The sequence below is a fragment of the Dendropsophus ebraccatus genome, chromosome 2, assembly GCF_027789765.1.
Source record: "Dendropsophus ebraccatus isolate aDenEbr1 chromosome 2, aDenEbr1.pat, whole genome shotgun sequence".
NCBI lineage: Eukaryota > Metazoa > Chordata > Amphibia > Anura > Hylidae > Dendropsophus > Dendropsophus ebraccatus.
The window spans coordinates 48935028-48950878 of record NC_091455.1 but is presented as its reverse complement, the minus strand read 5'-3'; the positions used below and the strand labels follow the sequence as shown (position 1 = coordinate 48950878).

The 15851-nt window shown below is 42.5% G+C and overlaps 1 protein-coding gene across 2 annotated transcripts in view; it reads right to left on the bottom strand.

Moving 5' to 3' along the window:
- Positions 1 to 301: 301 nt before the first annotated feature.
- Positions 302 to 15851, bottom strand: part of PREX2 (phosphatidylinositol-3,4,5-trisphosphate dependent Rac exchange factor 2) — a 224749-nt gene continuing 209199 nt past the window's right edge. For both annotated transcript variants that reach the window (XM_069957488.1, XM_069957489.1), the window contains 3 exons: positions 13296 to 13398; positions 9989 to 10056; positions 302 to 891 (listed from right to left, as the gene is read on the bottom strand). In XM_069957488.1, the coding sequence (XP_069813589.1) occupies positions 846 to 891; positions 9989 to 10056; positions 13296 to 13398 (217 nt within the window). In that variant the 3' untranslated portion in view covers positions 302 to 845. The remainder of the gene's footprint in view (positions 892 to 9988; positions 10057 to 13295; positions 13399 to 15851) is intronic.

The window sequence follows — 15851 nt, the reverse complement described above, 5'->3', positions numbered from 1 at the left end:
AGACACTGAGGAGTGTGGACAAGTAAGCATAGGCTCTTTTATGTTTTCTGTTTAACAGCAGCAGTGTATTAAAATATGTGTCTTGAACCAGATTCATTACAAACTTTTCAAAAATGTCCTCTTTTTCAATAGTTTTTGCAACGTTTGCAACGAATCTGAAGTTCAGTTTGCTCATCTCTTCTAGAAATAATAAAAGTTGAGTAAATGGTAATTTTTTGGTATTTATACCACAACCAAAATAAATAATTGGCACAGCCAAAATAATAGTAAGAAACCTTAAAGCAAAATAATACAACGTGTCTGCTCTCGGTAATGTCCATTCTATTTAATACATTGCCGAAATGTTTTACATTATTCATGTGTTAATTGGTTATAAAGATTCTATTTCTTCTATTCAACAAGTTTTCTGGGAGGGGGAAAGTCCAAATGGCAGAATAATGGACTGTGCTTTATGTCCTACAGAATTATGACATATATTATATATGTAGCAGTTTATTGATAGCAAAGTAGATATAAAGGTTTTCTTTAGAAATATATTTCCTTTTTCACTGACATATAATTAATACAAATATTATCGTAGGTCCTGTCTGTTCTCGGAGGGAAAAAAAAGACTTGAAATGACCATCCAAAAACATTCAATGTCCTTGTTAATTTTTTTTTTTTTACAACACGTAAGTGCTTGATCCAGTGGGATTCCAGTGTACAAAATATGCCGCTGGCTTAGAGTCCGTATATCCGTATGAAGTGTCTTGTCTGCTTCTTATATATTGAATATCCACATTTACAAGAACAGTCGCAAAACAAGTTCCTTTAAAATATTCCGCTCGATTCCGCAGTGGGTACATTCAGGGTTCATCGTCAGCAGGAGGAGGCTGGCACAGCCTATACAACCTAGAAAAAGAACACATACGCTATGAGCATTCCAGTTAGGGTTATGCTTTATAGTTGGGTTCACCACAATATATTTCACGATACATAAAAACTGTCCAATAGATTGTCTGGGTTCTGGGTAATAGTGAGTAGATCATGCAGGAAATGTTGGAGATTACAGTAAAAATGTGACAAATAACACCATTATAGGCGAGGTAGGCTGTACATTACTTCCTACCAACCATGTTAGGTCACATTAATATATGACATATATTGCAAAATTAAAATGGAGTCCCTTAATAGATTATAGTATTGCACTTATTCCATTTCTGGTTGTACTGTACTGTATATGTAGCACTATTGTATCCTGCCGTTCAGTATGATGATTGCCATTACTTGCCCAGGCCCTGTCCCAAAGGAGCTCAGTCTAATTTTTCCATTGCACACATAAGGGCCATTTTCATAGGAATTAAGTTAAAAGAGATATCCAGATTTTAAAGAGATATTCTCAGTTCAGAAAGTTATGCCCGATCCAGAGGATAGGGGAAAACTAGTGGATTGGTGGGAGTCCAACTTTTGGGGCATAAGCCTCTCAATAAATCCGGCTTGGGTCATGGGGGCTAGGATTTAACTAAGGCTCATAAGGCTCGTATGTAAGCGCCGATCACCTACAAGACGGCTTGATGATCATGCAGCAAAGGCTGCACAGACATGGTTAGTGATGTCTGTGCAGCCCTTGCTTTAAAGCAATACTCGGTATATACAATAATAAAGATGTTATGCTTACCTCTGCACCCTCCCCTGGTGTCCTCTAGCATCGTCTGTGTCCAGGGCTAACCACAGCCACCGCTATTACTTCCAAACCTGTCTCTGCAGTGACCTCCCGCTCAGCCAATCACTGGGCACGGCAATGTCCCATCTCGGTCAGTGATTGGCTGAGCACGCTTGTCCCTGCAGAGACGGTTTGGAAGTGTTGGCAGCGGTGGGGGTCAGTGGGGAAGCCAGAGGCAAGGCAGGAGGACACTGGGAAAGCCTGGAAAGGTAAGCATACCATCCTTATTATTTTTTACGTAGCAAAGTACTCTTTTAATCAGCCGCCAGCCGCTCTGTGTAATAGGCTTTAACCCCTTAAGGACAGAGCCTGAAATGGCCTTAATGACAGAGACAAATTTTATGAATATGACCAGTGTCACTTTAGTCATTAATAACTTCGGGATGCTTTTACATATCCGGCTGATTCTGAGATTGTTTTCTCGTGACATATTGTACTTTACATTTCTGGTAAATTGGAGTCGATACTCATAACAAATCTTTATGAAAAAAACCCAAATAATGTGAAAAAATGTGAAAAAATGCATTTTTCCAACTTTGAAACTTTTTTGCGTATACAGAAAGTGGTTATACCACATAAATTATATATTAAATAGCATTAGCAACATGTCTACTTTATGTTGGCAGCATTTATTAAACTATCTTTCATTTTTTTTAGACGATAGGAAGCTTAAAAAATTAGCAGCAAATTTCCAAATTTTCAGTAAAATTTCAAAATCAGATATTTTTAGGGACCTGTTCAGGTTTAAAGTGTATTTGAGGGGCCTGTATGTTAGAAAGCCCCACAAAGCACCCCATTTCAGAAACTGCACCCCCCAAACTCTGCAAAAGCACATCCAGAAAGTGTTTTAACCCTTTAGGGGAGTCACAGAAATAAAAGCTAAGTGTGTAAGGCATTTGAAAATTTTAATTTTCTGTGCAGAGATTTTATTGTAATCCAATATTTTTCATAATTATAAACCTATTACCAGAGAAATGCACCCCAATAATTATTGCCCCGTTTCTGCAGTTTATAGAAATACCCCATATGTGGCCCTATTGCGCTATTTGATGCAACCACAAGCCTCAGATATAAGGGAGCGCCTAGTGAATTTCAACGCCTCCGTTATATTTGGTCATTTTTGACTGTACCACTTCAGGTTGGCAGAGGCTCTGGGGTGTCAAAACCTAAAAAACACCCCTAAAGGGACACCATTTAGAAAACTACACCCCTCAAGGAATGTAACAAGGGGTGCGGTGAGCATCTGCACCCCACAGGTGCTTCACAGATTTTCCGAACAATATGGCGTGAAAAAAGAAAAAATTATTTTTTACACTAAAACGTTGTTCTAGCCTTCAATTTTTCATTTTCTTAAAGGGATAAGAGGCAAAAAAAGACAAAAAATGTGTAGCGCAGTTTCTCCCGAGTACAGAAATACCCCACATGTGGCGATAGAGTGCCAAGGGGGCGCAGGACGAGCCTCCAAAGGGAAGGAGCGCCAATTGGCTTTTGGAAGCTGAATTTCACTGAAAAGGATTTCAAGGGCCATGTCGCATTTACAGAGCCCTTGTGCTGCCAAGACACTGGAAACCCCCCACAAGTGATTCCATTCTGGAAACTACACCCCTCAAGGAATCTAACAAGGGGTGCAGTGAGCATATGGACCCCACTGGTGACGGGCACAAATGTGGAACAATGGGACGTGAAAGGGAAAAATTTCATTTTTTCACTTTCATGGCACAAATGTGCCCGTCATCAAGGGGTCCATATCCTCACTGCACCCCTTTTTAGATTCCCTGAGGGCTTTAGTTTCCAGAATGGGGTCACTTGTGGGGGGTTTCCAGTGTTTTGGCAGCACGAGGGCTCTGTAAATGCGACATGGCGTTCATCATCCATTCTAGCCAAATCCAACCTCCAAAATCCAAATGGCGCTCCTTCCCTTCGGAGGCTTGCCCTGCGCCCACATGGCGCTTTATGTCCACATGTGGGGTATTTACGGACTCAGGGGAAATTGCTCTACACATATTGTGTGTTTTTTTCTCTTTTAACCGCTTGTGAAAATGATAAATTCAAGGCTAAACCAACATTATAGTGTAAAAAATGTAATATTTCATTTTCACGCCACATTGTTCCACATTTGTGCCCGTCACCAGTGGGGTCCATATGCTCACTACACCCCTTGTTACATTCCTTGAGGGGTGTAGTTTCCATAATGGGATCACTTGTGGGGGGTTTCAACTGTCTTGGCAACACAGGGGCCTTTTGAATGCAACATGGCCCCTCAAAATCCATTCCATCCAAATCCAGCCTTCAAAAACGAAATGGTGCTCCTTCCCTCCGGAGGCTTGCCCTGCACCCGCATGGTGCTTTATGTCCACATGTGGGGTATTTACGGACTCGGGGGAAATTGCGCTACACATTTTGTTTTTTTTCTCCTCTTTTAACCCCTTGTGAAAATGATATATTCAAGGCTAAACCAACATTATAGTGTAAAAAATGTAATATTTCATTTTCACGCCACATTGTTCCACATTTGTGTCCGTCACCAGTGGGGTCCATATGCTCACTACACCCCTTGTTACATTCCTTGAGGGGTGCAGTTTCCATAATGGGGTCACTTGTGGGGGGTTTCAACTGTCTTGGCAACACAGGGGCCTTTTGAATGCAACATGGCCCCTCGAAATCCATTCCATCCAAATCCAGCCTTCAAAAACCAAATGGCGCTTCTTCCCTTCGGAGGCTTACCCTGCACCCGCATGGCGCTTTATGTCCACATGTGGGGTATTTCCGTACTCAGGGGAAATTGCTCTACACATTAAATGTTTTTTTTTTATCTTTTAACCCCTTGTGAAAATGAAATAACATGACAAGATTAATGATTTAGAGTAAAAATTTTACAAAAATTACACTAAATGTTGGTCTAGCCTTGATTTTTTTCCATTTCCACAAGGGGTTAAAAAAGAAAATGAACACAAAACGTGAAGGGTAGTGTCCCCTGAGTACGAAAATACCCCACATGTGGGCATAATGTGCCATATGGGCACAGGGCAAGTCACCAAAGGGACAGAGCGCCATTTAGAGGCTGGAATGGAGGATGGAGGCCATGTCGCAATTACAAAGCTCCTGTGCTGCCAGGACAGTAGAAACCCCTGACAAGTGACCCCATTCTGGAAACTACACCCCATAAGGAATCTAACAAGGGGTGCAGTGAGGATATGGACCCCACTGGTGACAGTCACTTACGTAGAACATGTGCCGAGAAAATAAAAAATACAATTTTTTTCATTTTCACGTCCCAAATGTGGCCGTCACCAGGGGGCCATATCCCCGCTGCCCCCCTTCTTAGATTCCTTATGGGGTGTAGTTTCCAGAATGGGGTCACTTGTGGGGGGTTTCTACTGTCCTGGCCGCACAGAGGCTTTGTAATTGCATCATGGCATCCTCTAATGGGAATGGCGGCCATGCCTATTTAGCTGGGGAAAAGGGACAATTCTAATTTATTTGGGGGTATTAGGCCAATTATTAGTTTATAAGGTTGAAAATGACAGGTGTCCATAAAACTCAACCTGTGTTGATCCAGAGGAAGGCAAAAAAAAACCCTCGTGAGGCAGACGACAGTAGCCTCATCACAGGGGAAAAAATTCCTTCCTGACTCCATAATGGCGATCAGAATAATCCCCGGATCAAAGTGACCCCTGAAATAGGAATAAGGGACAGAATTTAGATAATGTAGAACACCGATGACTTGTGGTGCGCCTTGAAGCGATCCAGTATGCAGAGGCCGGGGGGATCAGCACAGGTGTCACACGGGAAAATGGTGTCCTTCCTGATCCCCCTGTTACGCCACACTCTGCACTTCTTCTGGGGTCTCCTGTTTTCCAGTGTGGGGGACGTCACCTGGAAAATGTTGTCCTGGTGCGATACGGGGTCCCTCATATCCAGAAGCGCTGGGTCCGCTCCATGGCTGCTAAATATTAGAGCGCTATTACTGGTTCTGATATGTTCGGATGGTGCCGCAAGCTACAGTAGCTCGGGCAGCGAGGGACCAGAAGAGGGGGTGCTGGTATAAAAGTTATCCCGTACAGGTGGTGACCTTTATCCAGCAGTGGGAAGATCAGTTCCCGGACGATCTTCCCACTAACTCCGAGGATGGGGGGGGGGGGGGGGGGGCATCTGGGGCTGGATTCGAGTGTCCCTTCCTACATACACTCTAAGGGTACATGCACACTGCGGAATCGCGACAGATAACCCTTCGTGCATTCCGCAGTTGGCACCCGCCGGCGGACTGATGCAGGCACACGTCTCCGTCCGTGTCATAGACTCCATTCTATGCACGGACGGATTCCGCTCTCCGTCCAACGTGTTCATTCTTTGGATGGACGACGGATTCCGCCCGTGCATAGAATGGAGTCTATGACACGGGTGGAGACACACGCCTGCATCAGTCCGCCGGCGGGTGCCAGCTGCGGAATGCACAAAGGGTTATCCTTCGCCATTCCGCAGTGTGCACGTACCCGAAATCTGTAAGTGTACCCTGAGGTACTGTCACAGAGTGTGTAGAATTTCACACCATACCGTCATCTCTTATTGGGACGGTACTGGCGGAAAAGACGTGTCTGGGGGGCAGCGTACGCTACGCTACCCCCAGACATGTCACTGGATGATGAGGATGATGAGGATGAATGGAGGAAAGAAGGATCCCCCATTCATCCTCACTGGCTGTTTCGGTGTCGGAGGCAATAATAACGTATCCCTCTGACGCCGAAAACACTCTGGGGGCCATCTTTATACGGGGATTAGTATATGGGGTATGTAGTGGTGTAGTGTCAAACTTTATTCAATGTAGTGTGGTGTAATGTAGTGTTTTTTACGTGTTTTTTTACAGTAAGTATAAAAAAAAAAACCTACGCCAACAAAGGAGTTGCTGATAAATGCCGCACTTATGTGCGGCACTTATTAGCAGACTGTGGCAGTAGAATATAGAAAAAAAACACCCTACGCCAAAAAGGAGGAGTTGCTGATTAGCAGCGCACTTTCGTGCGATGCTGATCAACACTCAGCGGCGATAGGGTGCGGAAAATAGAAAAAAAAAAAATTTGAAAAAAAAAAAAAAAAAAATTTCTACATTCTGAACATCCCTATAGCTACTGATAAGTGTATTACACATATCAGCCGCTAGAGGGCAGCAGAGCGCAAAATACGGAAAGAGCCGACGCTGGAGCCGAAAATAGCCGAGAGAAGCCGAACGTGACGTCACGGAAGAAGCCGAAGACCCGAACGAAGACGAGGATGCCGCGAACCCGGAAGACGCCGATCAGGAGCCCGGGACAGGTGAGTAATGTACAAATACCTGCTCTGGACCCCTCGGCTACCTAGCTGAGGGGTCCAGGGCAGGTATTTACTATTTTGTGGGACTCTGATCGCCGTGCCACCGGCCCGATGGCACGGCGATCACCATTACTTTTTACAGTAATGGCGGTCGGTGCCGTCCTCGGACAGCACCGACCGCCATTTTTTTCCGGGTCACCGATGACCCGGAAAGGTTCCGATCGCCGCTATTGGCTGATCTGAATTGATCAGCCTATAGCGGCGATCGTAAGCACGGGGGGTGTTAAGCACCCCCCGTGCCGTGAAGCTAAGATGGCCTGCTATGATTTATAGCAGGCCATCTTCCCCGACCGCTGTGTGTGAACACGCAGCGATCGGGGAAACATCGGGCGTAAATTTACGCCCTGATGCGCCAAGTACCAGGGCGCGAGGGCGTAAGTTTACGCCCGATGTCGTTAAGGGGTTAAAAGATCGCTAGATCGTCCGGGCAGCCCATAGAGGATAGTGGCAGTCTGCTGCCGCCGCTCCTGTTCCGCAGGGCAATGGCAGTAGATCGCTGCTATCACAGTCGTTTGTTTTCAACATGCTTGAAAGACAAACGACTGCAACGATCACTTTCATTAAAGTGAATGGAGATGAGTTGCAAAATCAAACACAACCTGAGGAAAGGGGTGGCGCTGTTTTGCAAGAAAGTAGCTGTGTTTTTTCTAAGCCTGGATACCCCTTTCAGAAAACTATGCAATGCAATAAAAGAGACTTTGAGTAGAAAAATAGAGTGCTTTGTGGGCAATGCTTTAATAATGATCCTTGAAGTAACATATCATTCTCCTAGCTGGTCAAAGCTTCCCTTCATTACAGCCAGGACCCTGCTGATTTCCTGCTGTTTTATTGCACTGTTTGTTTACTATTTTTATAAGTAATCGTATAATACCCTGTCCCTTGGCTTCTTCCAAAGCAACATCTCTCACAGAGGCAGAGCCAAGCCATAGATCTTGTAATACCGTCTGTTATTTCTTCATCATATAAGAAGATGTATGTCACCCCGGCTTCTTAATAACATTTGTCGTTCCTGTTGACTCTTTCGCACAATAAAACCACAGTGCAAAAACCATCCACTGCACAGCAGGCGAGAAATCGTATATCAGAGATAAAGATGCAGGCATCAGCATGTGTGACCATAGTTGGTATTAGCCGCCCTTTGTTTATGGAAACTTTGATGGAATGGTCTACATTTAGGATTCAGATTATGCCTGAATTTCGCAAAAATTGCAAAGTTTAATACAATGACCAAATTTATGACCATTTTGCCTCACCTAAAAAAAAAAACTGTTTTGCAGTTTACTCTCTTGGCTTGGTATTTATTGAAAGGCAATACTGAGCACGGAGTATGACAATTCTTTACTGTGCATGTGTACAGTTGGTGCACGTCCACATTCCGTAGCAGAGAATCCTGGAGGTGCTCGCATTGTACGGTCAGCTCTCCTGTCACGCAGCACCAAAACCTCTGTAACCACACAGTAACATTATACTGACTCAATTGTTGTATAACCAAGAGCATTGTCTCCTGTAAGTATTCAGAGCTGATATAATTAACAAAAGCTAATAACTTGCCTAAGTTACTTGCCCTCAGTTGATCTACAACCTGCAGGATGAACAGATGTCTTTCCTTGTGTGAGCGCACAAAGGACTGGGACTTCCTGTGTTTGGTCTCTTTTTATGAACAGAGAAAAGACCAAATATCTGCACAGAGGGAGCATGGACCACAATATGGCCATATGTATAATGTTGATTTAAACATAGAAAAAAAGTATATTAGAGTATACTGCAAAACTGCTTGAGATGACAACCCGTTTATTTCTTAAAAAAAAAAAAAATATTGACAGGTACACGTTATGGTGCCAATAAAGCCAAAAAGTGGGAGGGACAGTGTAAATAGATGCCAGGACCACCAATTAAAGTTGTGCCCATGTGCATCTACTGGTCTCTAAGTGGGGCCAGTACAACGTGACTTTGACACCACAAATCCTATTGCCTTATGCTGCGTTTACACGGAATGATTATCGCTCTAATTTTCGCAATAACGATCGCATTTCAGCGATAATCATTCCGTGTAAACACAGCAAACAATGAAGCGATGAGTGAAAAATCGTTCATTTGGATCTTTCAACATGTTCTCAAATCATCGTTCGTCTTTCTATAAATATTCGCAGATCGCTTTGTGTAAACAGTCTTTCAAAGATTCACCCTATGTAAAAGATGGGCTTAAGTGATCTTAAAAACGATCGCAATAACGATTTTTCTTACGAATCTTCTAACGATTTTTCTCCATCTAAACGCTGATCGTTCTAAAAACCAAATCGTTGCTTCAAAAACGTTAATCGTTCGATTGGGCGAATTATCGTTCCGTGTAAACCCAGCATAACACCTTGCAATAGGGAACTGGTGAACTGCAGCACATAACTGTGAGTTGCTAGATGAGTGAAATCAGTCATATCCACCCCTAGAGACTTTAAAATGTGTACCTGTTGTTATAACTTTCAAAAGTTTTTGTTTTAGTTATCATGAAAAACATGGCAATTCCTGTACTGTGTTTAGACTCTTTTTTTTTTCTTTTCTTTTTCAGAGAGTCAAAACACAGGAAGTCCCATGTTTTCCAGGTCATCTGACACAGAAGGCAGTCATGTGACTAATGGGCACATTGAGTCGTGACTAAAGGGCTGCCTTCAGGAGACTGGACCTTGATTTCTGGTAAGTATAAGTTTGTTTTACAGCATGATTAAAAAAAAAAGAATGAATAAATTTAAATTGCAAACTTGCAACAGATCACATCTACTATTGATTTCGATTTTAAAAGTTATAACAGGTACACTTTAACCCGTAGTCAGCCTGTAAGGACAACAAACCTTCATTCATATGCTCTTTCTCCTTTCTGCCATATTGTCCCCAAAATTATGAGCTTCCCCATTTTTTATACTGTACCTTGGAACAGATGTTGGCGTTCTGTCCCTTACACCCAAATTCTTAGCAGTGTTCTGAACTCTTGCTCCCTGCAAATAGAAAAGAAACCAAGTCAAGAAAAGGTGATGCCATAAATATGTATATACAGTAAGAGAACAGATTTCTCACAGGTCTAACAATTCCAAAGATGACATAATTCTCTTAACACATAGCAGACAAGATGAGGAATAACGCATTAATTATGTCAGTAATAAAGTGGAGAATAGCTTTCCATTTCACTCGTGGGATCATAGGAGCAGTAGTACATAACCAAAGAGATCACACAGGATGAGCTATACATTATCCCTATATAATGGAGTACATGCTGATGAATGATGAATAATAAGATATACAGCGAGGGCGTTGATGGAACTGTTAATTGCACTAAAATAGTGGTGTAAATGGAATATTCCCTGTGATATATGGCTTGGGTCTGGTTTCAGCTCAGTCCTCTTCCATAGACAGGGACGTTAATGCTTTCCATAAGGCATTGTTACCGATTGCCATTACAGAGGTTATCCAATGAAAATCTTTTTCTTTCAAATCAACTGGTGTCAGAAAGTCATATAGATTTGTAATTTACTTCTATTAAAAAATCTCAAGTCTTCCCATACTTATTAGCTGCTGTATGTCATACAGGAAGTGGTGTAGTCTTTCCAGTCTGACACAGTGCTCTCTGCTGCCACCTCTATCCGTGACAGGAACTGATAAGCTGATAAGTACTGTAAGGCTATGTTCACACGACCTAAGGTCCGTGGGAAACACGGTCATTGTTATAATGGCCGTGATTCTCACGGAACTTATGTAGTGCTGCCTTGTGAGAGAATCCCGGCCTGGGTCCCTAGCGGCGCTGAAAAAAATTGACATGTCAGTTTTCTGCGGCCGCTATTCATTGAATAGCGGCCGCAGAAAACATTGTCAGTGCAGACTATGGAGCGTGCGGCTCCGGCCACATGCTCCAAAGTGTGCAGTGGGGAGTTCTGATGCGGGCGTGCACGGATGCACCTGCATCAGAAATCAGTGGCGCTACAAATCATCCAGCCGGTACTGCAGTACCGGCCGGGATTATCTTTTCAGAGACCGACCGTTCCATGACCCGGCCAGGTCACAGAACGGACGGTCTCATATATAGTGTGAACATAGCCTAAGACTGTAGATAAATAGAAGTAAATTACAAATCTCTGGCACTTTCTGGCACCAGTTGATATAAAAGAATTTTTTTTTGCTTAATTTCCCCTTTAAAGCGCCTCTGTAACCACAATCTGCCCCCCCCCCCAAACCGCTTGTACCTTCGGATAGCTGCTTTTAATCCAAGATCTGTCCTGGGCAGGGGATGCAGTTACTGTCCTAAAAACAACTTTTAATCCTACAGCGCTGTGTCTAACGGCCGGGGCTTACATTTGTATATGCATTAGGCTGGCACCCCCTCTCTGTCCTCCCTCCCCACCCTCCTCATCATTAGGAATGCTGCCTATTGCTTCCTATTCCCCACCTGTGTGTATAATGAACATGGGCTGGATTGTTAAGACACCTGTGCAAAGCTCAAACAGCAGTAAATGTTCCTGGATCATTCCTAATGATGAGGAGGGTGGGGAGGAAGGACGGAGAGGTGGTGCCAGCCTAATGCACATACAAATGTAAGCCCCGCACACAGCGCTGCAGGATTAAAAGTTGTTTTTAGGAGAATAACTGCATCCCCTGCCGAACGGACCGCAGGACAGATCTTGGATTAAAATCAGCTATCCGAAGGTACTAGTGGTTTGGGGGGGACAGATTGTGGGTACAGAGTCGCTTTAAGGACTTGCAGCCAATGCAACAGGATACTTCCAACAGCTCCACAGTGGGTGATACTATTATTGCTGTGATGGTGTCAGGCATGACTGGGAGTCCCCTAATCTGGGGTGTAAATGTGCTTTTATTTTTTAAGGAGCACAGTGCTCATAATATTAATGCTAGGCTAAAAAGCTTCAATCAAAATACATAAATATTCACATAAACATGGTGTAAAGTGAAGCTGGCTCAGTTGCCCCTTGCAACCAATCAGATTCTACCTTTTATTCCTCACAGATTCTTTAGAAAATATAAGGTGGATTTCGATTGGTTGCTAGGGGCAACTGAGCCCGTTTCACTTTACACCATGTTTGATAAATCTCCCCCATAGTTTTAGTAACCACTGTATCTGTTATAACTGTTATAACTGTATCTACTAAAATAGAAACAAACATAAAACTGCTAAAAACTCCAGCGCCTGGCTGCTTTTCACATAGACTTACTGAAGTGTGTTCCGATTAAAGCCAAGACTATTGATTAAATCATCAGTGTTAACAGACATTGCCAAAAATTGCATTAGTGGTGTATCCATTACAATAAGTGCTGATGTCAACAGGATGTCTTTTCCAGAGATTTTAACTGGTTTTCTAATATAAATGACTAAAATGACCAATTAAATTGCTGTGGATAAAAGAAATTCTACTAGTAGAATTGATCTTAGGGTTAAAGTTGATTGGATGGTAAATGGCTATATAAAATGTTAAAAATCAATTGTCTTGGTTTAATATGCAGCTACTGTTAAACCACAAGAAAATTAAGTCAAATTACAGTTTTTTTTTAAACAGAGTTCACTAGTAATAGTTATTGTATAGGGTTGTTGTACCATGATTTCCCCTATCTACTGTATGCGCTTTATAAGGCCCAGGACCCTCCTCTATAAACTAATCTGGGCTATGTTTGGCCATGTTTATGTTTGCCTTTTGCCTTGTTGCTTCTAACTCTCCCTTTGTTTGCTCCTTCTAGATTGTCAGTAAGGCTGCCAAGAAAACATGGATACAACCATAGGCCATAGGCAGTATCCATGTTTTTCAGGACTCCCTAGGGCTGCATCCAATTTCTGCAGCCACCAGTTTGCTCATCTCTAATTATTATGTAATCCTATGGGTGTGTGAGGAACAGCAGGGTATTTGGGGCTCTGTATCTGTCCTGGCACTTTCTTATTGTAAAATTAATTATCACAGGATTTTGGAATAAAAATCTATTGGCTGTAATATAATAAAAAGCCAGAATTCCCATCCACAGAGCTCAGTGTCTGGGCTCAGCAGTATCTAATAAAACACTGATGACCTAATTAGGCAGAAACAATATAATTCTGTATGTGAACAGGTGGGCCTCTGATGTTAGCGCTGCTGTATGGACGGCCCACTGCTTATATAGATGGCGCTGGGATGGCGTTCAGAGAATTAATTATTGTAGGCGCTGAGAAATTTTTGGTTAGTTGTTTGAATGTTTGACAAACCTGTTTTCTCATGACATCTGTTGCTTGCATGATGTAACGGGGAGGCAGCCCATGGCTCCGTGCAAGAATAAGAGCCTGTTCGAGGGTAACACTTAAAGTGCATCTGCAATAGAATAAGATAATAGACCGTGACATACAAAATACTAATAATAACCAAAAAAGAAATTAGGATACTGCTAATCTTTATATCTGTTACAAACAAGTACATAGTATTGTCAAAGGGACATATTATATGATGGGTTCCATCGGTGTCGGACTGGGATATCTGGGGCCCACTAGAGGAAATGATCCTGGGGGCCCACCAATGAAGATCCAGCGAGAAAAGACATGTCAGGCAGTGTTAGTGCAGGTCCTAAAGCCGGGGGCCTACCGGGGTATTTTTGTATATGGATCTCGTCATAAACCATTACAAAGTAAATGCATTAGAGATGGACTATCACAAACTTTCCGTACTAAGGAATCCAGATAATGAAACATTCATGTTCTGCCCTATAACACATCTCCGGCGCTTTATAACTGAGGTTAAAGAGAGATCAGTGACTTTCATTTTTATTGCTATCAAGACATGATAACAAATCAATAGTGGATAAACCTCAAATGCTGTAAATGTTCACATTACGTTATAAAGCTGTTCACCTCATCCCCATTGTGTGATATGGACTGATAACTCCACAGACTGCACAGTGCTGTTAGATTCCTGTGTCACATTCACCAATCAGCTGGTAGAATTGCATTGTAAATATACTGTCATGGTGATGTACATATACATAGGTCAGTATATAGCTGTGGATCGGATGCAGAAAATTTTCAGTGATTCTACACCAAAACAAATCAAAGGGGGACATTTATCATCCCAAAAAGGTGTATTTTTTATTTATTCGCAAATGGCCATTTTAGCATCTGGCCATTTTCTGCAAGCTTCGCTCGGGGGGGCGGGGAGAAGGTGTGCAGGGGGTGGAACGGGGGGCACGGACTCTGGGTCCGCTTAATTGGGGGAAAAATTTGGGGGAAAATTGATAAGGAAACCTACGCCAGCTCTGAGCTGGCGTAGGTTTCCTCGGCGCACTCACTGGTGCACACAGGATTTAAGTAGAGGCAGTGCGCCTATACTCTGCCATGTTGTTTTCAAGGACTTATCAGCTCCTCTGGTACATACGTTTCTTTCTATCCTAACAGGCACTCCCTAATAATTCTCATTTAGGGCCCTATTACACGGGACGATTATCGTGCGAAAAATCGTTAAATCGTTCGAATTTAAACGATAATCGTTCTGTGTAATTGCAGGCAACGATCGAAAAATCGTTCGTATGTCGTTGATCGTTGATTTAAATCTGAACCTAAAATTATCGTTAATCGTTCGCCAATCGTTCGCTGTAATTCCACGTTCGTTCGCTCAAGTGCCGCACTTTTTCACTAATCGTTTAGTGTAATAGCACATTGCCCATTGTTTTTCTTGAGATCAGAAGGAATAAACGTTGCAATAACGATCGTATCTAAGGACTATCATTCTGTGTAATATGGCGAACGATTTCAGGTTAACGATAAACAATGTCGTTTGCAATCGTTTATCGTTAGTCGTTAATTGTTAACAATCGCTCCGTGTAATAGGACCCTAACAGTCCCGCATCATGAGAAGCAATTAGCGCAGTTGACTCTTATGACTAATGTGAACAGACCCATAATAAACAGACATAAAATTCTGGATTACGCCTTCCGCTGCATATTTCTTTATAGCGTGTCATTTCTCAAACAAGTAGAGTATAAAAGAACTAATCGCAGCATTTTGCTTAGGCAAGTAAACTTAGGAGAGGATTTTCAAGATGTGAATTACACTGCGGCACATAAAAAGTCATTTCCAAAGATTAGATTGTAAGGCTTTTAGCTGAATGAAAAAAAAAAAAGTCTGGCTTGTGCACAGCTACCTCTGCGAAGACCTGATTCACTGCACCCCAGACACTGGCAATACTTAGTCAATGACTTTCCTCAGGCTATTACAGAATAAATGCTGCACATGTTCCTGGTGGTATAGGGAACAGTACGGAGCAGGGTTGCAGTAAAGTCTTGTGCCAGTCAACCCTCCCAGGAAATACATTGCTGTACAAGCAGCATTCTTCCCGCCGCGTCTTCTCTATAGTCGCCTGATTTCATTTAGAATCAATATACAACGCTTGCAAGATTCTGCACATATTATCATACAAATTATCCTTGGCTTAGAATGTAAAAGGCTCAGGCAGCGATATCAACACTAAAATATATTTATCTACAGATACCAATGTGATATGGAACTAAGTCACTATTGCATCGTAAAAAATATAATGTAAACTATGATACAACTGAGCTGCAGATGCCAGGAGCACAGAATGATGTATAAGAACACACAGAAGTGCTGACATAGCTAGATGCAAAATAAAAAATTTTTAGGGAATATTTGAGGGAAATTCGCATCTAGTGCAGGGTCTGTGTATATTAGGGTATACTCCTATATACACAAGATGGGGGAGATTTATCAAAGGGTGTAAAATTTAGACTGGCGCAAACTACCCACAGCAACCAATC